Here is a 22,646-nt window from a genome sequence, read left to right as displayed (position 1 = left end):
CTCCACAAAGACAATATATGCTTATTTCTGGTTTATTTCTATTAATTCTGCTTTTTTTTTTCTTTTTTTTGATGGACAAACTAATTAATTTGGTGATCAACATATGATAATAGTCATCGCTTAGGAAGTGCAGCAGCATGAATAACTGCTGAGGAGGCGACGATGTAGCTGAGCTGAACTATGGAAGAAGCATGGAGATGGAGGCTTGGCAGCAAGGAATCACACCGACACAGCATGTATGAAAGTTAGGGAGCAAGGGTATTGTTTTTTTTAAAGTTTCCATCAACATCTTCCAGTTAGATGTACCTACAGAGATCCTCTTAACAATCGTGCTACAAGCTGAACAAGTTTTGGAAGAAACAGCCCTATTTACGATAACTGGAAACACCTGCATGGTTGGTAAACTAACTCCTCCTTTGGACTTAGCTGGCATAGCTGCCAATACAAAAGAGCTAATGGTGTTGTCTTTTCAACTTCTCCTTCCCCGCTCCTGGACGATTTATTTTCCAAAGCTGCGAGGCTGGTGGAGATTAATTAGTCCTCATGCAAAAGTAAACAGCAATGTTCCAGTGTAGCTTTATGGCCAAACATTAAAGTAGGTTAAGCTTTTTGTCTTTCTTCATCTGTATTTAGTTTCTCTAGCTCATCACTTCTCTATTATTCTATATGGTTTAAACAATATTTTATAAATTGGATAACATTTTCCTTTTGCATTTCTTTTACAAGTTGCAAGTGTTTCCATGGAGACTAAACTCTTATTTTGGAAGGACATTTCTGACCCAGGACTTAACCAGGTTACTTAAGCAGTTCATCCAACACAATTGTATTTCACTCTATGTTTTTGATGAAAATGGAAACAAACAACTTTTCATCCGTTAAAACATAAATAACATGCCTTTCTTGGAAAAGTTACTAATTTTATCAGAAAACTACAAAAACTTTAAAGTAGGGCTGGGCGGTTAACCGATTTTATCAATTTGTTGAATTTTTTGTTTATGAAGATAAAATTTTTTGGTAATCTGGATTTTCTTTTTTTTTTGTAACTAGTCAACTCCTTGGCCAACATGGCTGTTATATGTGAACTCAATTAGGGCTGAATCAATTAATGGGATTGATCGATTATTGAATGATTTACTAATCGATTAATCATTAACTGGAGCATAGAGGCTTTAAAATATGCCTGTAACTGACAGAATTGTAAAAAAAATATATATATATATCTATATATATATATATAGATATATATATATATATATATATTTTTTTTTTGTATGCATTTAAGAAAAAGAACTTTCATCTATCAATATTGCTCTATCCAGAACTCCACAAGTGGAAAAGTCTTAGTTTCCCCTGGTTTAATTCTGTAAAAAAAAAAAATTCTTTAAGGAACTAATTGCAATGCAATTATTAATCAATGAATCGAACAAATTATTAACAGATTAAAAGATTAGCAAATTGTTAGTCAAACCCTTATAATCATTACTGATAAAATAGCTCACTGTGTTAGACTTTTAGTCTGATATATTTTCATTGTTAGTAGTGAAATTATTATTTCACAAGCATCTTTAACAGCTTGGATTTCATTGCCCTTTAAAATTAGAGTCACCTCCCAGAGGGGATGATTGAAATCAAAGGTATTTTTTGAAAGAAATATATGTTATTTGTAAATTCTATTGTCAATCTTAAGAGAAAGAAAATTTGGTAGGAAAAAAAGCCATATCTCCCAACCCTAGTTGAAAGGCAGTAGCAGTTCTGATATTATCCTATCTGTTTGAGCCCTCAAGAATAATAATAGTTGTGAAATATTTTTGAAATTGAATGTCTAGTTTATTCCTGACGGGATGCAACTTTCATCTATCACCTCTAGCCACTCTCTTCCTTCAAGGTTAACAGGGACAAATTAAACCATAAAGAATGTTTTAAACACTATTAAAGTGGGAGACTTGTATCAAACCAGCATCTGCAAACACATCAAAAAAGCTAGCCATTTTTGCTGGCCCAAATTATTTCTTTCTTGCTGCCTCTGTGCAACTTTATAAAAGATATGACAGATTCCTGTGCAACGCCTTCCTGATAGTAGAACCTTAACATAGAAAACAGCACAGCAGATAAAGCAAAGTGACAAATGGTAATAAAAGAGAAGTGCAAACAACGTGGGCTTTTTTTTTTTCTGCAAGCAGATGAACAACTGTGCTCTAGAAACTAGAAAAGAACAGTTTCAGCGTATACTCAAGCACATCAGTGACAACATAATCTGAGACTAACACCTGCAAGTTAACATTATTTGAAAAAAAAACATACTTAGTCTATAAATTTCAAAGGGATTCATTGCATCTTTAACTACAGAACCACCTGAGAGATAAATATAAACGCATTATGTGCCAAAAGAACTTCGCTTTTATTGCAAAATAGATTATATTATAGAATTGAATTTCGATCTTTAAATACATTTTCCAGAACCTGACATTAAAGCGTATGCTAAATTGCTGATTTGAAAGAAAAATATGGTTAAATCTTTGCTTTTTGTTTGTTTTCCCGTTCTTTGGACTATTTCACTAATTTAGTAATAGAACAAAACCAACAGGGTGATGATTAAAAAAATAATGATAAAAATAGGAACATCTCACGGCAACAGAAACAGCTGATTGGTCAGGATGCAGAACTCAGCTCTGACTTTGCATCCACTGGCAATGCTGACCTGATGTTAGCTTCTCAGGGTAAAGTACTGTCAGATAAAAAATGTATGACTCAAGTCTGCCAAATATGACCTCAGGCTTTCAATGGGTGAGATTTGTTATGACTCGTTTACATTTGCTGTTTGAAACTATCTTGCATGTTTTAACACAAATGACAATTTAAATGATGACCAATGTATTCCACCAGGATTAAACAAAGGTTGTCGGTAATGAAATTATTTTCCTTTTAACTTCACAATTAAAAAAGAAAAAAAAAAAAAGGATGAATGAGCTTCCGCATTGGTCTAAGAATAAAAGCAGCAATCAATGACCATGACCCAAGGAGAAACCCTGGGCTTTGGGAATGAGGTATTAGCAGGTCGTCAGGATAATCCAGTGAAAATCTTAACGACCTAATTAAAACAACTGGAGGAATTTAACCGTTTCCTCCTGCCACCTTTCAGAGAGTGCCTTTGGGCAAGGCAACGGAGCAAGAACGGATGCATTTATCAAGCATCAGCACACGACCGGAGGAGCGCCGGCCAGCTCTCAGGTGTGAGTGTATTTTCTTATATGCAACCCTCCCCCCACAACGCCGACCTTTGCTGTAAGTATATATGCTGTCAAACTGTCACAGAGCTGTTCATTCAAAATGTCAAACTTGAAGTTATCAAACTGCTCAAGATTCAAAGTATGCTTGAACCCCCCCAAAAAAATAAAATAAACAGGCTCTTATCGTGCCTCTATGGATTCCTTTCTATAGCCGCTGTTGATGTTACCTATGCGTAATTTCACCTTGCTTTTGCTCTTCATACAGGGAATGTCTGGCTTTATGACTAATTGTCCTATAACACAGTAATTGAGCTGATAGATAGATGATCTTTAAGTGGAAGACTGGGGGAAATGATCCTGATTTGAAAGGGAGAAAGAGGATCTGAGACAACATTTTGCCCATTTAGGATCAAATTATTATTATATATATATATATATATATATATATATATATATATATATATATATATATATATATATATAAAATTTGATCCTAAATGGGCAAAAATGTTGTCTCAGATCCTCTTTGTGTGTGTGTGTGTGTGTATATGTGTGTGTGTGTAAGTAAAAAGAAAAACAGAAAGCATGTGTTTTTATTATTTAAATAAAAGTTGTACTTTGAAAAGTTTCTTTTGAAACTTTCGAAAACAAAAAAATACCAAACCCAAAAGCCAGTTTAAAGATGTAAAGCCTGCAACAAAGAGCCATCCTGAAGACCATGCAGAAAGATTAATGTCTCAAATAAAATAAAAAAATAAGGAATACAGTCTGGTGTCCAAAAAACAACAAGCATTTTAGATTAGTATAAATATAAAAATAAATAAAAACACAATATACTGCATCCTTCAGATTATGATTATACAACTAGTGTTTCTTGAATGTGTATCTGCTACTACACACACTGTGCCTCCAAATCTAGATATTGAGAAGAAGAAATCTCTGACAATTTTCCCTTTAGCTGAATTTTATGTAATCAATCACTGTAAGATATTCCTCTAAAACCTTTAATCATTTCACTGATGACAAATTTTTAACCCCCTATCAGACCACACAAAAATTCAATGTACGTAGATCAATTTGGTCAAAAAAATCAGACCGCTGCATTTTTTTCCCCCATAGCATGTTTGTAACGCCAAATATTCATCTCGTTTCTCCTCATTGATTGCTACCACTCTAATACATTTATATGATGTAATTATATTTTACTAAATTCAATAGTTAGTTTGAGCAGCGTGGTGGGTTTTTTAAAGAGATTAGTATGGATTATAAATACAAAAACAGCATTTTGAGTGTGTGTCTAGGGGTCTGTGCTTGAAGCCCATTCTTTTTAACACTTAGATGATCAGTACATCAAAAGTGATCAAACAGAAGCTTGAAAAAAAAAAAGCACGGTCCTTTGCGTCCACATCAAATATGGGATCGCTGCTAGAGAGAGAGGTGAACACATGCAAATATAAGATCCTGCACATTTTAAGTAATTTTAAGTCAATGCACCTGACTTTGACTAAAGCAGCCTGTTAACCTTAATAGGTGTTTGGCCAGGGGGGCCCTCAGGCAAAGTAGGGGGGGGGGAGAGAAGTGACAGTTGGCAAAACATGAATAAAAGTCTTATATAAGTGGAAAAAGGATAAACTCACCGTCTTTGAATCTAATTCGTGGTGCTGTTGAGCTAAGACTTTATCTACACTGGCAGCATCTGTAAACGTAACAAACCCAAATCCTCTGCAAAACAGAAACAAACACAGTTTTAGAATTTAATTGAACAATAAACAAAAAAAATTTATTTTCTTTCAAAAAGACACTAATGAGAATAGATTAAAAAAATAAAAGTTAGAAAAAGAAGAAAAAAACGTTAAATGAATGTGACCTTATCACTGCTCCAATATTTCTTAGTAAATAAACACATTGTAGCTGAGATTTCAAACAGGCTTGGGGTGAGGAGGGTGAGGAGAGTGGGTGAGGAGGGAGGGGGGACAGTGCTGAACATTATGTGGTATGTTACACAGTGAGACGACGCTCCACCAACATTGTGGTGCAGTCACAAAGTCAATGTCAAATTGCATTCGGCCGCAGCTTTACAGCAGCGCGCGTTTAAGCTTATCTGGGCTCGCGGTGAAACCACACGCAGGCGCGCGCGCGCAGACAGGGGACACACACATGCGCGCGCGCGCTCACACAAGCTGGATTAACACTAAACACGGTCAAAGTAAAGCGATATCGTCATGTGCAGTGGGAAGGAAAAGTAAGAGAGAGAGAGAGAGGAAGAAAAAAAAGCCCTGCATTTACCTTGAGCGTTTTGTCGTGGGGTCTCTCATCACCATACATTCTCTTATTTCTCCGAATTTACTAAAATAGTCTCTAAGGCTGTCTGTGAACAGAGAGAATATGTCGGGTTATTTGACAGAAAACATATGGGCACGCATTTAAAAAAAATAAAATGTAAAAAAAATGGAAAGGAAGGAAGGGAGAAAAAAAAAAGAACACCCCGCGATGCGCATAGGGGTCGAATAGAGGACTTCAGATGGACGGAGATCAAAAATAACACACTACTGAGATATCCCATACAGAACAGCACTGCACAGGGACACATTCGCACAGACACCGCCAGCAGCTAACGAGCACTCAGTCTCAGCGACATTAAATAATAAAGAAAAACAAGAAGAAATACTGGACACGGCGTCAAAAGAGAATAACAGTCTCACCTGGTGAGGTTTGCCAGCTGAGGCCACCGATAAACATTTTACTGTAAGGGGAAAACACAACAGAAGTGAGTCCAGATGTCAGTTCGGCCATTTTGACGACTAACTACTTCTAAAAGCGACCTTAAAGGATAAAGGGAGACTATGAAAGCGCATTCGCGCTTAGTAATTGCAATGTATCTTCATTAAATAAAGAAGGGGAGGCCACTCTCGCTACAAAAGCTGTGCTGTTTCAAACTGCGTCTGGGAACGGACCCGTGCACGGGTTTAAGTGCGCACTGCGCGAGGACGGATCCAGCACGGCGCTCCAAGTCCTCTCCAAGACGTTGAAACATGAAAATAAAATGAAAATAATAAAAGAAAAACGTAGGTTAAGGTTTCATTTTGCAGATTCTTACCCCGGGTCATGTTGTGAATCATTTAAGCTTCCGGACGTGGCTTGACTCCCGTCTCCTTCCATATCTATTCCAAACTATAGAGGCTGGGACTACAGTAACAGTGACAGACACACACAGATAGGGCAGGAGATATGCAAAGCCCCGCTATGAGAATATTACTGAGCCGGGAATGAAAGCGTCACACGTGGGATCCGCTCAGCCCCCTGCTCCCTCCTCCCTCTCTCAGCGTGCTCTACCTTAGCCCACAGGGGGCGGAGCCTGGCTCTGTCACCTAACCAATCCAATTGACGTCAATTCAGGCAATCTGCAAAGCAATCCTCCGATTTGTCGTTTAATTAAGCAATAAGGTGCAACTGGCTATTTGCTCTCCTAAATCAGTAAAAGTCTATTACAAATATTTTAATTCAGTTTATTTATATAGTGCCAATTCACAACACATGACCATGTTCACCAGATTATACAGTCAAATTGATTCAAAGTCTAAGAGAAACCAGTTGATTGCATGGACTCACTGACTCGGATGCAATCCCTCACACTAAGCATGCTTGTAGCGACAGTGGAGAGGAAAAACTCCCTTTTAACAGGAGGACACCTCCAGCAGAACCAGGCCCAGTTTTAGTAGATTATACCAGTTATAATCTATTAAAAACACTGCCAATGGAAAGAAAAGTATTTCCCATTATTTACACTGAGATCTTCAACATCAGCAAGAAAATAAAAATACATGACTTAATAGTTCATCCTGGTTGTGATGCGTGAGAAAATAATCAAAGATCTACCTGAAAGCTGTGCAATGTGAGAAGCTAAGTGTGCCGTGCAGCACCATAAGCTTCAGTCTTGTTTGAATTTTGATAGTAACAAAAAAAAAGATGTTTATTTTCTATCTACTTTCTCAGAGGCAGCTATAGGGCATTGGGGAAGTTTTAAAGCACATCTGAACTGTGTCATAGTGTGTCACTTTTAAACCAAAACGTTTTTTGGTTGTATGTCTTTTAATAATAATAATAATTTAACTTTATTGACCTCACATTGGAGAAATTTATCTGTGCATTTAACCCATCCCCTTGGGGAGCAGTGGGCTGCCATCATGGGGTGCCCAGGGAGCAGTGGGGGTTAAGGGTCTTTCTCAGAGACCCAGAGTGGCATTCTGTGGGAGTGGGGCTCAAACTCATATCCAGGATTCCAAGTTCTATGCCCTAACCACTTGCCCACCACTCCCCCATATATTTCAAATATATTTCTTAATGGTGACACACATTTAAAATGTTTAATCAACCATCCAGTTATTCATTAATAATAATCCCAATGAATCACATTTTAATCAAAAACCTTTTATTGACTGAATAAACCACCTTTTAAATTCAAGAAACATTTTATTCTCTTCAAGAAAGATCTAGATAATTATATTAGCACAACAACAATATATTTATTGTTACTAATCCAACTATTTAGGCTATTCAACCATCAGATTGGTTAAACATTAATATATTTTAGCTTTTTTTAGAACGTATTGATAATTTATGCAATTTCTGTATAAAACTAATCCATAGAAGCGTGAACAGTATACTAACTTTAATTATAGCACAATTATTTGCAACAAATATAGTAAGAAATATATATAGCAACAAGACATGCAATTTTGCCTGTATAGTAGATAACGTTTAATTTCTACTACTGACAGAATGCCAATGCAGTTCTGCATGAAGCATTACCCTTATTAGGTTAACAAGTGCAATTAAATATGGAGCTTTAGAGCAATTTTCAAAATTACCTACGGAGACTACTTTTTCTCGTTAAGCCAGTTACTGACACAAATAATCCGTGTTCCTTGTCCTAGCTCCTTCCTAACTGCCAGCAGTATTCAGATGGCACTATTATGGCGACTGCAGAGGTACTTCTGTCAAAGCTTAGATTGAGGTGTTTGGATCCAGTCATGGTTTTCAATTTTGAACTCCTGTGATGCCACTTGTGCATCAGATTTATGGGTTGACAAGAAACATAAAGTACAAAGGTTCCCACCTTTGCAGAAAATGCAATTAATTGTGTTAATTTTTTTTTAAGTGTTAAAAGGTTTCTTATTTATTAATCAAAATTAACGTCTCGGCCCTAATAATCTTCTATGAACCATGCTCTTGCTGAACAAGTCTATGCCCTGTGCGTAATGGTGACAACACAATGTCTCATTGACTGTATGGGGCAGAGTTATTTAATGTGGTTCAAAAGTGGCTTTAAATGAAGGTCAGAAATTTCAACCAAACCGCTTTATACCGCGTGGTTTTCCCTACATTGTGTTTATTATCTTTGAAAAGGGCTTTTTTTTTTATTAAGTTATTTTCTTCTTAGACTCTTTCTTGGTTTCTAAAGCACATAACTTAGGATTGTTTTGTTGAACGATATCTATGCATAACCTCTGAATCTTTGCATTGTGTCCTGGGTCAACCTCTAGCTATGACCATAAGGTCTGGGTAGGAACATAGAACGACCATTCCAAAAGGTGGCTTGATTCCTTCCGTCTGGACGAGAGGTTCCGCCTCAGGTGGAGGAGTTCAGGCATCCAGGGATCCTGTTCACAAGTCAGGCACTGCTTTTTTTGACTCGACATTTCTCTCCCAGTCGGTTTAAAGGTTGGTGAATTGCAACAGTGCCATATTCCATTTTTTCAGCTAAAAATAAAACTCAACTGCACCCTGGTGTAGTTGTTCCTACTGTTGACTCGCTGCAAGAAAGTTTCAAGTTTCTATGTTTATTCCCCTCCTTACATGTGTTGATTTTCTACTAACACTCTGGCTTCCTGCCACTGACCAAAAATATGCACGTTGATAAATTGTTGCTTTAAATTGCCCTCAGGTGTGAGAGGGTGCACTCATACCTTTAATGAAATGGCATGCCAATCGGTCTTGCAAATTGACTGCTGGAGTTTGGTACCAACCACTTATAGAAGTTTTATGAAGTAAAAAAAATGCTCCAAGATGGTTAAACTTTCGTCATATTGCTTTATAGATGAACTTTGTTCTTAAAGTTCTTCACCACTTTATCTCCTACCTATTTAGTGTGTTCATTAATAATAATTATGCTTAAAATCAGTTAATAATATGATAACTTCTAATTACTAAAAACAATTGGTTCACTGGCATTTCTTAAGGGTATCAGAGTAAACTGAATAAAGATAGAATATCCAGCTTTTTAATTTAAAAAAAAGTGTAAAGAACTGCATCTTATTTAGCTTACACTTTCACATTTTGCACTACTTTGTGACGATCTGTTGCACAAAACACATCAAAGTCTGTGGTTGAAATGTGAGAAAGTGTTAAAAGACTAGAAATACTTTGAAAATCGTTGCGATGAACTAAGTGCAACTTCACAATTTACTCCCTCTGTCTGCTTTTCGCAGCTACATCTCATCTTTAAACATGATATAGCTACGCTATCAGAACTGAAGTTGTAACAATACACTCCGTTTGCTGAATTATTAAAGCATCTCCCACCAAAAGTGATGAAATGCAGCTAAGATTGAGCAGTGGTTTTAGGACAGATAAATTAAAGAAAGCTCTTGGAGGCACAAAATCAATGTTCAGCTCTGTTCACGTGTCCCTGAGCAAGATACTGAATCTCAGCCGGTGACCCAAAGGTCTCACCTTCAGCTGCCTTATTCATCACAATAGCCAACAAAAAGAAATTTCCCATGGGGATCAATAAAGTCTGGTATACGTACATACAGTAGTGTAATTATGGATCTTTTCATGTAGATGACCTATAATGAGCTGTCAGCCCTGCCCTCTGCACACGGTACATGGAGATAAGCTGGCTCTTCCTCCTAATAACCTTGAGGAAGTAAAAAGAATAAAAAGGTTAGTAAAATATTAAGACTGAATGGTATGTGGAGGGGAAGTAGTGTTAAGGATCTGAGTCAGTATTTTAAAACGAGTCAGGAGTCGAACAAAAATGTTATATAAATACAGTTCTCATTAATTCCAGCATGAGGAGACTCCCAGCTTTCCATGTGAAATGTGACTCGTGATCCTGGTTTATTATTCACAGTCAGAGACGTCTTTTGAATAGGCCTGTCTTCCCTGACTGTTGAGGGTTCCACCACAGGGAATTTCTTATCTGGCCATGCAGCATGTTTTTGAAACAATGCCGAAGATAAAACCAAAATAACAACACTTTTGTCAGTTTAGCAGCTAAAAGTCTGTCATTAGTTCTGGGACTTTCCACCCAGGAGTCGTCTGTAGCTCTGAAACAAAGGTGCAGAGCCAAATGGTAATTCCTCGCAGCACCGGAGTGTCATAGAAAATGGAAATATGACGCAGAACGTGAAAGACTATTACACCGTCTTTGCACTATGGTTCTGTCTCCTGATATTTTGGTATGCATTTATGATTACATTACTGTTGTCAAATGGGAGGAATGTTCTTTCTGTCCCCCTGCAAAAAACATGCATGCTCTCCTTCAGCTGCACAGATGCAAACAAATAAGGAAGGTTGTAAATTCATGTTGAAAACAAGCTTTATGAAACAAAAAGCTCTAAAGCCCATCGTGAGGTGTAGGAAAATCACTGTGGATTCAACACACCAAGAGCGACCTCTGTTTTATGCTTAAAATAAAAACACTGGAGGATCTGATTTCACGGTGGGATTGTGAATTATTCTGTTTTCTTAACATAGTTATTACTGCCTTTCCATTCACTGTGCCATGACGGGAGCCAAGCTGAACATGCCTGAGAAGGTACAGTTAGTGTGACATTTTATCATAGTTTACAAAGGGGATGCACATTTCAACAAGACACCTTTGTGGCAAAGAAAATGTTCCCTACAGCGTTTTAAATCTAGCACCACCACCTCACGCAATCCCAACCACAGAGAGTCCCTGGAGAAAGTTTGCAAACCCTTTTTATATCTTGAATGCTCCTGCAAGAAAATCTAAAAAGTGTTTTTTTTTTCAATTACATGACATGCAAAGTATAGCCGATTTTTTTAAGATGTTTTTTCAACATATTTAAATCTGGTAAATTCGGAGGATGTTTATGTAACTCAGCTTCCAGCTTTGAACATTGAGGCAATTTGAACTTATCTTTAGCCCAAGCACACTCGGGTCAAAGCAATCTCCTGATATGATTTTATTGATTGATCTCAATCATCCCATGACAACTATAGGATCATTTTTAAAGTCACTGTTCTGCTGGAAGCCTCTAGTCTCGAGTCTTTTGCACAATCAGTCAGGTCTTCTATGATCCCTGTAGCATGATGCTGCAACCACCGTGCTTTGCAGTGGGGGTGGCGTGTTCAAGGGGATATATTGTGTTGGATTTTAGGTTAAAAAAACAACATAGAATGTTTAGTTTAGCTATGTTTTAAACAGAGCACCTCCTTCTCCATGTTTGCCAAGGCAAACTGTGGAAATTATCCAGAAGTGTATTTCTTTAATAACGGCTTTCTGAAAGAATGGGCTATTTAATGGAATACATGATTAATAGCTGAGCTGTGGATCTCTGCAGCTCCTCCAGAGTTACCACCGACCTATTTACTGCTTCAGTGAAATCAGCTTCTCTTTCTCAGTCTGTCCCTTTGCTTAGTAGGAGGATCAATTCTTGGTACTTTTGCAGCTTCAAAAAATCCATTTTCCTCCTACAAATTCCATTTTCAGATGCTGGATTCAAAACTTCTTCATCAGATTGTCAAAAAATGTAGGATATTGCTTAAATTTAAATTATTTCACTTGTCTGCTGCTTTCCTTGCTCATAATGATGCCTTCACAATGCAAGAGATAATAAACATTCAAACAGGTGGAGTTTGATTACTAAGTAGATGACCTCTAATCAGTCAAGAGGTATAAAAGAGAAAAGGGGTGACCACCAGTTCTCACTATCCGCACTAGATTTCTTTTTGGAAAAAGCAAAACAAATGTTAACTCATACATATATTTTTTTATGTCCACTTTAGCCCTCTGCTGCACAGCAAATATTACAGGTATTGGTTCTAATGTGACAAATGTGGAAACTGAAATGGGTTTGAGGGCTTTTGCAGGCAGATGCAAGTGAGCTCAAGATTTCAGCCTCCAGATCTATGTTTAACACAGACTGAAAGAGAAATCTGTATAGATTTTTAAATAAAGCTGTGCTCCCTCAGTCGGACGAAAGTGTCTAAAATGTTTATTCCATTCTAAGCAACTTCAATCTGACAGCCATGCTGGTTGGGTCAGTTGAGCGTATACTACTGAATAAAAAAACAAAGCAAAACAAAAAAAAAACAGGCTTAATTTTCTTCTTTATTAAAAAAGTATGTGCAAACCCTTCTTTTTTTTTTCCTTGAAAATGATGCACAGTTCCATCACCATTACTTGGACACATTTATGAAGGTGACAGCGGCTGACAATGTTTTGATTAATTGGGGGACAAGGCATTTCAAGGAAGACATCTTTTGTGTCCTGCATCCCCAGAGCTCATCGTCATTTACATAACATTTAGGGAAAAAGGAAAAGATTTTCTGCAAGCCTCACAGTGTATTGGTGCAACCCTGTATTCAGCAGTAAAATATGAAGCGCTTCACAATTGAGAGTAGAAGGAAAAAAAACTCTCTGTTGCATAAAAACTGGGGGATTTAAAGGAACTGAAGGAAGAAGCATACTTGATAGTGTGTTAAAGCTAACGGGGGTGGAGGGGCAGGAGAAGAGCAACGTCATGAGAGGCTGTTTTGAGAAGAGGCATCTTGTAATCATTTTACACCTTCACAATCTTTACCTGACCTTGAAAAGAAACAAAAACATTCCTAAAATCCTCTGTAGCACATTTTGTCAAAAAAATGCAACCTGGAAATAAATCATTTAAAATGCATTGACCTCCCAAAGGGAAATCGGTGCCTGATGTTCTTAGAGTAAAACTGAATGGGAATTTTGCTTATTAACAACATAAACTCACCAGATGTTCTCAAAGTTACTTACATGTGAATGAGCTGCCAGAGCTCCAAGAAAACAGCTTCTGTCTCATTGGACCATTTGTCATGAGGATCACTTGGATGCTTGGGGGTCATCTTTGGAAGTTGTGGAGGAATTCATATTGATTATTTTAGAAAGATTGATTTTGTCTCCAGCAGCTACAGCAGTAAAAAAAAAAAAAAAAAAAGCCCTCAAGGTAAAATCCTGCACTAGACTTCAGATGTGAGCAAACTGTCTCCCTCTAGTGTCCTCTCTCTTCATTCTTTTCCATCATTTTCAAGCTAACATACCCCTCAAGCTGCAGGAAAAGGGGCCAGGCAGAAACATGCATAATTGACATCCCTATTTTAGGAATTAGCCCCATATCTAACAGTGGACCATACCTGCTCTATCATCTCGCCTATAATCATTTAACATTTCTGCACTGAGTCCATTTCGGCCAACCAGGATTAAAGAGTGATGAATCTTGGCAAATAACATTTCAGTTCTTCTGATCGATTCCTGTGTTTCCTGTGGGGCGGCTGTGTTTAAACCCTGTCAACTGATCATGATTTGGGAGGATTACCGGGATTGTGTGTCTTTTTGAGAAACAGTTTGAAATGAGATCAGTAGGAAGGATCTTCTTCTGATTAATGATTTCCCTTCCCATTATGCCTTCTGTAACCACACAGATGAGTTAATTAAACTGTGCCAGAGGCTACACACAGGTAGATGGACTGCTGTGATATTCAGACATCCACATTATTACACATTTCATATGAGAAAAAGAAACGGAGATATTGAGATTTAAGATTCTTCTATCCTAGAGGCTCCTCTGTGATTGTTAATTGTGCAAGGAGATTTTAGAAAATATTCAATCCTCGTTAAATGCTCCAAAGTAACTCAAGGTAGCATGAATTAGCCCGTGGTGCCCCAAAGGGCCCCGGATCATTGCTCAAAGTACCACAAAGAATAAGAAAAAATCACAGTCTTTTCAAGTAGGCAGAGGCAAAAGATCCAACACAAGTTTTTCCCAAATTGCCCAGAAAATGAATGCTTCATCACAGGAGAGGAAATCTGCATCTCCGACCTCGATGGCTCTCAATCGCACACACGGCTCTTTTTGGGCCAATCAAGCTCCTGCACAAGTGGATGATGACGACATCGTTTACCTGCTCCACTGGGCTGAGAGATAAGCTCATGCCCCTGCAGCTTCCTGGAACGTTCTGGCTGTTGCTTGCACGACTCCAGAGAGAGACGTGCGTGGCAGATGATGGAGCTGTGGTGTCACCTGTAGAGCAAAAACATGCAAAACCCTCCTTTTTTTGTTGCTTTCAAGAACTGAACATGGAACCAGGGCAGTCAGGTAAGTGTTTTTCTTACCTTGATTTCTATAAAAAGTAGGGATTATTTTTATAAGTTTTGAATATGTGTTCAAGTGAATTTATAATTTTGCGAGTAGAACTCCTGTGACCGGATATTCTCCAGCCTTAAAAAGCACATCAGACCTCGTTTACACAAGCTAATATGGTCAGCTCCTTGGAAACATCTCTCTGAGGCTGAGAATGGTAAGGAAGCCTCTCAGGACAAACGGCTAAAGTGGCGATCTCCGTCTCCTGCCTCATTTCGTGTTTTTTAACCAGTCTTTTCTCACTTGTTTCATTTTTGCTCTCTGCCTTTTTTTCCCTAACTAGCTGCCACAACACATTCTCTCAGTTGCCAACCACTTCCATTCTGCAACCACTGACCTTACCGCTGACCTTGCCTTGTCTGTGCCATTGAGATGAGAGCGAGAGATACCACAACCTCACCCCACACCCCCACCCACACCACCACCATGCTGCAGGGTTGAATTTTGCCTGTCTCATCAGTCTTTCCTGCAGCTGGAAAATGGTTTTATTTCTTTCTGATTTCTGTTCCTTTTTTTTTGCCTCATCAGTGGCCAGACTGAAAAACACGGCTCTTGGCTCAAAGAGATATCGAGCTTTGGCATATAGACCAAGGCTGTCAATACAGATTAGGTTGATCAGATAAAGTTTATCTACAGCATTTGAACGTCCTTTGGTTGGGTACCAGCCTAATTCCGGGGCCACATTTGATAATGTGACCCAAGGATCAAAGCGGATCGAAATTGGTGCCATTGTTTTAGCTACGGACGGCCGGCAGTGGCCTTGTCAAAGGTAAGTCACTTTGTGTATCATTATGCGTGTAGCACAATAGCTCTGCTCTGTGATAACAGGAATTACAACATGTGCACTTTGGGTCACTGTTGGTCTGAGGCTCTTTAATGAGAACTTTTAGAAGTTTTTCATTGAAGAAAAATATTTTATTTTAATTCACTCCATTTAAATATGACAAATTAAAAAGACAGTCTGCAAAAATCTGAATAATCTATGTTTGTTTAAAAAAGCTGAAAAAGTATTGAAAGTATGCAACAGGAGATAAATGATAATAATTGAGTCCTCCTATTTACCCAAAAGAGATAGTATAAATATAATTTTATTTTGAACCTAATATTATTGTAAATACATGTTTGGATTGGTGGAAGCTTGTAAATGCTGCACTTATCTTCCTCATCAGTTGATTTTGACAATCAGTCCAATGGAATGATTGTAGGATCGATGGAAGGTCAGGAAAACACAGAAATGATAATCCTTAAGTTTGCATCATTTTAACCATGCGAGAGCTAATCTTGGAGGCAAACATACAATCATACAAAGCAAAATAATCCAAATAGGATAAAAAAAATTGGTCATGGTATGGACTTGAACTCTCCTGCTGTATCAGGGACTAGTCTCTATATTGTTGGTTGCTCCAGTAGAACTCCATGAGTCCTTTGCATATTTTTTATGCTCATTTCCAAAAACAAGTTGCTTTTGCAACAGTTAGACTTTTAAGTGTCTTTCTTCCAAATTACTTGAATCGTATATATAGCATTTTAGCTGCTTTTCCAGCTTTTACATTTGTATTATTATTATTTGTATTATTATTATTAGCAGAGGTGAGTATTGAAGATTTAATAAGTTAACTTAGGGCAAAAATCCAAAGTACAAAAAAATACAAGGAACCAAAAAACTTCAGGAAAACTTACATGTGGAGCCTGTGATGAGGAAAAAGCAAAACATCAACAAGAAACCAGCACAGAGTGACTGCAGAGGTGGAGTATACAAGGTGAACAGAACAAAGGATGGACTAATGAGCTGACTAAGGAGCAGGAGTGAGTAGAACTAACTAGATGGAAGAAAGAAGAAAAGGAAACAAGCACAAGGGGGCAACAGAGAGTAACTAAAGACTGCTTAATTATAATGGAAATTAAACCAAAGATCAACAAAACAGAATAACTAATAACTAAAAACTAAAAACTCAGAGTCCCAAAAGGGGAGAACCATGACAGCATTAGCTTAAAGAGACTTTTTAGGGTTAAAACATTTTAGGTTGCAAAGGAAAAACCTTTAATAAAGGAAGTGAGTTTCCAGTCCCTCACTGTTTATTTTCACTTTGTCTCACAAAACCTCTCCTCTGCTTGCTGATAGAACATATCCTGGCCACACAGCTGTTGGGAGAACAGAGACTGGTGCTGCAGATGTGCATTAAAGTGATTAATGGTTGTCAGAACTACAGTTGGACAGATACAGGTTGACCGATCCCTGATTAATCTGCCTATTTGGAGTCTGATTCTTTAAGCCATATTTCTTTTTCTTCCTAAATAAATTGCACAATAATGAGAAATACTGTTTCTTTTAATTGGAACAAAAATAAACAGCTATTATTACACTGAACAGCTGAATGCACAAAATAAAATTTAGATATTGCACCCATGTATCGGCCGATGCTGATAGAAGGAAGAAATAAAAAACAAATATTGGCAGAAACTATCGTTTGGCCAGTTTATCAGAAATGGAAGGAAAATATTTGCTGATTTTTTAAATTTTTTAACCATACTTGTTTTTAGTTTTGCTAGAGTTTTTAAATACCAGCAGACTAGGCTCAGACAGAATGCTTTTGGAGGTCTGCTTAGGGAGCCGGTGTGTTAGATATCCAAGGTAATACTCTCATACAGCATGATTCATAGTTTCCATTGTGCAAATACCAATAAATGCTCACCCCATATATTTACACTGCAGCATCTGCCACTAACCAGGCTCATTTAGTTTAGGATATTTTAAGTCCACAATTATCCACACCGTGTAAGAACTAGAATACAAATGATTTCTGTTCGCTAGTATTGATTTTTAAGAGAAATTGAAAATTATTGTGACTTTGAGGTACAAACCTCTTCCTAACTTAGCCTATGTTTAAACTTAACGTTTGATGATAAACAGTGTCAGTCACCACAAGAGGGCACTTGGAGCAAGTATATTCAAAAGCAGCTCTAATTACATGTCTGTGCCCTCTTATGCTTATATATCTTACACTTAAATAGTCAAGATTTCTGCTATTTAAGAGGATATGTGCACAAATATGAAGCAAAACCAGGTTCACCAAGTTTACAGTGGCCTCTCTCCCTAAAAGCAAGGATAGTGTGCATTCTTAAGATTGCAGAGGGAGGAGCTGAGACGGCTGACCTAGGATTTTTAGAGTCTTTAGACTTTTTTTCTCATATTACATCTCAGAGAAGATGTACAGTTGCAGGTAACTTACAGCTTCTGCAAAGTAGGCAGTTTTGTGTCCTATAAAACAGTAGAAAATCAACCTGTTAGCAACAAATATGTTCAAAGCAAAAACACACCATGCACTCCAACAATCACTGCATGTGTTATCGGGGTAATGCATGCCTTTTTAAAACCTGTCTGTATAGGATTGTCAAAGAAAAGGTGAGGGTAAATTAAATGCTCAAGAACACAAGAGGGCAGTACAAAGAAGTACATCCAGAGTGAGTCTTATTGGATGTGGCTGGAAGTGAGAGGGAAACTCACTGAAAACAAGCTCGGGTGGTGAGATGAAGAGGGGAGGCATGGCAGCAGTAAATGATGCTCGCCCTCCACACCTTGTCAGTTATTAGGAGAAGCCAGAGGAGAAAGCTGACACTACTTTGTGCTGTCTACAGAGAAAATAATTGGCTTGCAGGCCAGCTTGCTGGCACCTAAAGCATTTGGAAGTGATGTTGTAAAGTTGCACACCAGAAAAAAGGGCAGACAGGGAAAAAAGAAACACATACATGTGGTGAGGCATGCAGAAGTTTTGGTACCGCTGAGATTTGCTCATACTGATTTTAAAAGAGATAAGAGCTGCCCTTTAAATGGCATATAGTTATGTTACTATCTGTGCAAATTTAGACTGAGAGTAGGAAAAATATCAACATATAAAGGTTTGGAGAATTAGTAGACTTCAGATTGTGTTGAGATTTTTAGAGCTGTGGGTGGTTCACATTTGTTTAAAATTAGCATTTTGGGCAAAGCCTGTATGGAAGATTCAATTTAAAGTTTTTCTTAAGTTTTTATTTGTGGACAAATGTCTATCATTGTGAAAGTAAAATGATTAATGCCTATGAGGTATAAGGCTGTGAAAAATACAAACTAAGGTTAGTCTTTTTTCTCATACATCTACAAAATGAGGAAGTGTTACACAGATTCTTATTCTTAGTTTCTCAGAAGGATAATTAATCCAAACTTTATTTTAGAGTAATAAACTTCCAAAAAAAGACACTGCACTCTTTCTTTTTTTCTGCATTTTCGACAAAAGTCTTAGATTTAAAAGCAGAGCCGACCTTGGACTGAGCAAGCCGAGTTTCCATTTGATCCCTTGATGCCAAAAATTAAATAATTTCACACAGATTTCACAACTTATAGTTTAAACTTTATTAACTTTAAAAATGAACAAGCATACTTTTAAGTTTTTGCTTTTGGCAATGAGTAAAAAGACTAGTCCTTACTAAACATTTGAAAGAAATAACAAGTTGCTGCTACAGTCTGTCATTTAGAGACAATGAATGCCATCTTTATGTAAAAATATTAATTATTATCACTATGATTCAGCTGATGTAGTTTGACCCAAACTGGCAAGAAAAAAAGTAAATTGTTTATTTTCTAAGGGCGTTCTAAAGGTATGCATATTAATTTATGGACTGATGATATACAGGCAAGGCAAGTTTATTTGTATCGCACAAATCAGTACATGGACAAGTGCTTTACATGAATGAGATAATGAAATAGAAGAAAAATAGAGCAGCTTAAAAAACATGTGTAAAAATAATAATAATATTAATAATTGGACCTCAATTATTCTCAGTTAACAGTTCAACAGTGAAAGGCAGCTCTAACGAATGGGTTATTTTACTTTAGATGCTTAAAAGATCTCAGATTACTATGCTATAACTACTAGAAAACTATTATCACAGGCTTTCTGTGCACACTCTCATCTGTACCTCTCTGTTCCACATTCTCCTTGGTGGTGATTGATTTGCTGTCTGCCTGCAATAATTTTCCCAAAAGGACTCAGTGAATAGGTGATCAGCAGATATTTGATCTGTTCTGGTTCTAAGTTTTTGTGATCTAACTAGTTTAATTATGCTTACCAGATGCCATCACCAATCTCATGTCTGTCTCCATCACCCAATGCCTGCTACCTTCTCCGTTAGGTCATATAGTAAAACAAGTGATAATTAACACAAGTAAATAGAATTTTTATAATAAATGTTTTTCAATGGTGAATAACTTTATATGAATTTGCTGCTCCCACATTTCCAGCTAGCCTAGACCAACCTATTGTCTTCCCCTCTCTATCCTGAAGCTTTCTCCTCTTCTTCTCCATCCTCACAGCTGAATGACTTTCATTTTGTATAAAGGGGCTTTTGAAAATACAGCAGTCAAACTACAGATAAATATTTGATATTAATTTCAAATGTTATCCTTATTGGATATCAGTTTCTGATTGGGCGCTGCATCTGATCAGAGTTATCAGATTCATCACAGCCACTCTGAAGTGTTATATACAAGTGATATTTAAATCCTTTGATGCTTTCAAGTTCAGTAATCTTGCTTTTTTTGATTCACTATAAATGATTACTGTCAACATTAAAATAACCACATTGTAGTTGTCATGATCTGTTGTAAATATTAGTCATTAAGGACACCTCACAATGCAACACTTTTGCATTTGACTCTGTTTCTCAGTGATAGACTGGATTGGCATGCCAACTCATACAATAAACTTACATCTGTGTGTCAATATTCAAAATCTTTTTTTATTTTTTTTATTACATTTTCCAGAAGGATATACAAAAATTTACATAAAAGAACAAATCCCCACCCTTCCCTTGCCCTCCCAGAACAGCACATCATAGAACAATATTCAAAATCTTTTAAAGCTAAAGCTCACAGAACTGACAACAGTATAACAAAACAAATCCTGAACAAAAACAAAAAAACTTTCATACACTAAAAAAATATTTTTTTCCCAAGACATCCAGGAGCAGCTCTGCCTTATTTCCTCTGGAATTAAGTAAAAAAATCTCCCCAGTTGCAGGACGGCAGTAACCTCCCTTTAAGACGGACATAAATTTGATGAAGTCTATCAATTACTTTTTTTAAAGCTTTCTTTTTCATCCCTAAAATGTCTTTCTTCTGTACCCCCTTCAGAGATCTGCAATCTTTACAATCCAAAGAGCCATTTTTCCATTAAGTCAAGCTAAATAAAGCTGGTTTTGAGCCGCAACTGTTTAAAATGACAAGTTATTACTAAATATCTACTATGGGAAAGGTCATTGTTATGGAGCTACCATTTTATTTTAATTTTAAAAGTGATAGATACAAATTAACTAAAGGTTAGCATTAGAAAAGGCTGAACTCTCCTGTCCAGAAGGAAACCTTTGGTTTCTTCTTATTCCCTTTGCTCCCTTAATGCGGAACCAATGCTCAAACGCTTATTTTCCTGATTTCATAATAATGATAATTATTTTTTTGGCTTGAATCTGAGACATGGAAGCCATTTTCCAGCTCCATCACAGAGCAGCTAGGATCGGCAACACCTGACCTCCATCTCTGGTGTCTTCGATATCCTAACCAGAATTAAATGTTTATATGTATTTTTTCTGACCAATGACATTTAAAACAGCTTTAAACAAAATAAACAGCTATTTTTATTCTATTTTTGTCAATGAAATTAATAGGCCTACTTTTATTCTACACAGCAAATGTTCTAGTTAATGAAAAATTTATAGCTATGACTTTCATGGTTTAGAAATAAAGAAAAACTAAACTGTTGTAAAAGGGATTGATTTTGTTTTCCTCTATAAGATAATATGTTATAAAACACATTTTTATTAAATAATGAGATCAAAACTTTAAAAATGTGTTTATTAATAACCTGCACCTTTTATATCACCTACTTTATATAAAATTTGCTGGATCTTATAATTTCAGGCCAACATTTTTGAGAGCCGTTGTGAAAGGTCCAAAGAGTCACTTGCAGCTCTGGAGCCACAGGTTACAGACCCTATGGTAAAATCCCTATGGCCTTACCCAGACCATTACCTTAATAAACACTTATCTAAACCTAACCTGTCCTGAATCAACCACCTGATGAGCCCCAATCCTATCCGTGGCCACTCCAGCCAACCACAGCGGCCACAAGACAAACAGCCTCTACTATAACCCCATTAGTACTCCAACAGGGCCACCCCCCAATAGGGCATAGTGCTAATGCAACAAATCCCCCCTTACCATGGGGGCACACTTCCACCAAAGAGGTTCACCGCTGAAGAAACTTACCATAGGACAAAAATGCAACAAAATAGATGCACCTCTAAGCCCTGCAACCACAATCTCTGCCTTCCCAACCCTAAACCAAACACCCCCAAATCATAATCAGGGTGTAGGACTGCGGTTGATCAGCAACATCTAATAGGCTGACTGGCTGTGAGAGCAAAACATGTGGTTTTAAAAGTTTTTAACAAAATCAGACCCAAGTTTTGTTTCAAGGAAACGGAATAAAATGGTATCTACAACAGGTTCGACCTTGATATGGACCTGTGCTTACTCATAGGAGACCTTTCAGTGGCTGGAGGGGAGAAAAACCCAGCAAATACTGAAAGCCAGCATCTATACCTACAACCCCCACAACTATTGCCTTCCGAGTGGTGTAAGATGAAGATGTCACCATGACATGTCCTTCACACCATTAAAAATGTCTTGAGAAAAGCTGTGCTTGTTGTCCCAAGGAGATGATTTGATGGAGCTGAGAGGAAATTAACTGTTGAATATTCTGCTGAGAAATAAACTATAAACCAATGTGTTCCGAGATTATATTTAAGAAGTCATTTTTCTGACTGTCGTGAAACAGAATTAGACTTTTAAACCCGTTTTTTTTTTTTTTTTTTTTTTTTTTTTTTTTTTTTTTTTTTTGGAGGAGACCATGCAGAGTGACCATGGAAGCCCAAAATAAAGTAATTTGGACGCATGGACCGTGCAGACGCA

General features: G+C 37.3%; 1 protein-coding gene across 8 annotated transcripts in view; it reads right to left on the bottom strand.

The window, feature by feature from the left end:
* The window catches only part of LOC119786222 (RNA-binding protein Musashi homolog 2), a 387,008-nt gene extending 380,459 nt beyond the window's left edge, over positions 1-6,549 (bottom strand). For all 8 annotated transcript variants that reach the window (XM_038289416.1, XM_038289417.1, XM_038289418.1 and 5 more), the window contains exons 1-4: positions 6,325-6,549; positions 5,930-5,970; positions 5,514-5,595; positions 4,865-4,949 (exon numbers count right to left, since the gene is read on the bottom strand). In XM_038289416.1, coding sequence (XP_038145344.1) covers positions 4,865-4,949; positions 5,514-5,595; positions 5,930-5,970; positions 6,325-6,386 — 270 coding nt within the window. In that variant the 5' untranslated portion in view covers positions 6,387-6,549. The remainder of the gene's footprint in view (positions 1-4,864; positions 4,950-5,513; positions 5,596-5,929; positions 5,971-6,324) is intronic.
* Positions 6,550-22,646: the final 16,097 nt, after the last annotated feature.

This window comes from Cyprinodon tularosa, unplaced genomic scaffold (genome assembly GCF_016077235.1).
Source record: "Cyprinodon tularosa strain WSP-4 unplaced genomic scaffold, ASM1607723v1 ctg269, whole genome shotgun sequence".
NCBI classification, from domain to species: domain Eukaryota; kingdom Metazoa; phylum Chordata; class Actinopteri; order Cyprinodontiformes; family Cyprinodontidae; genus Cyprinodon; species Cyprinodon tularosa.
This window is presented reverse-complemented; position numbering and strand designations above follow the sequence as displayed.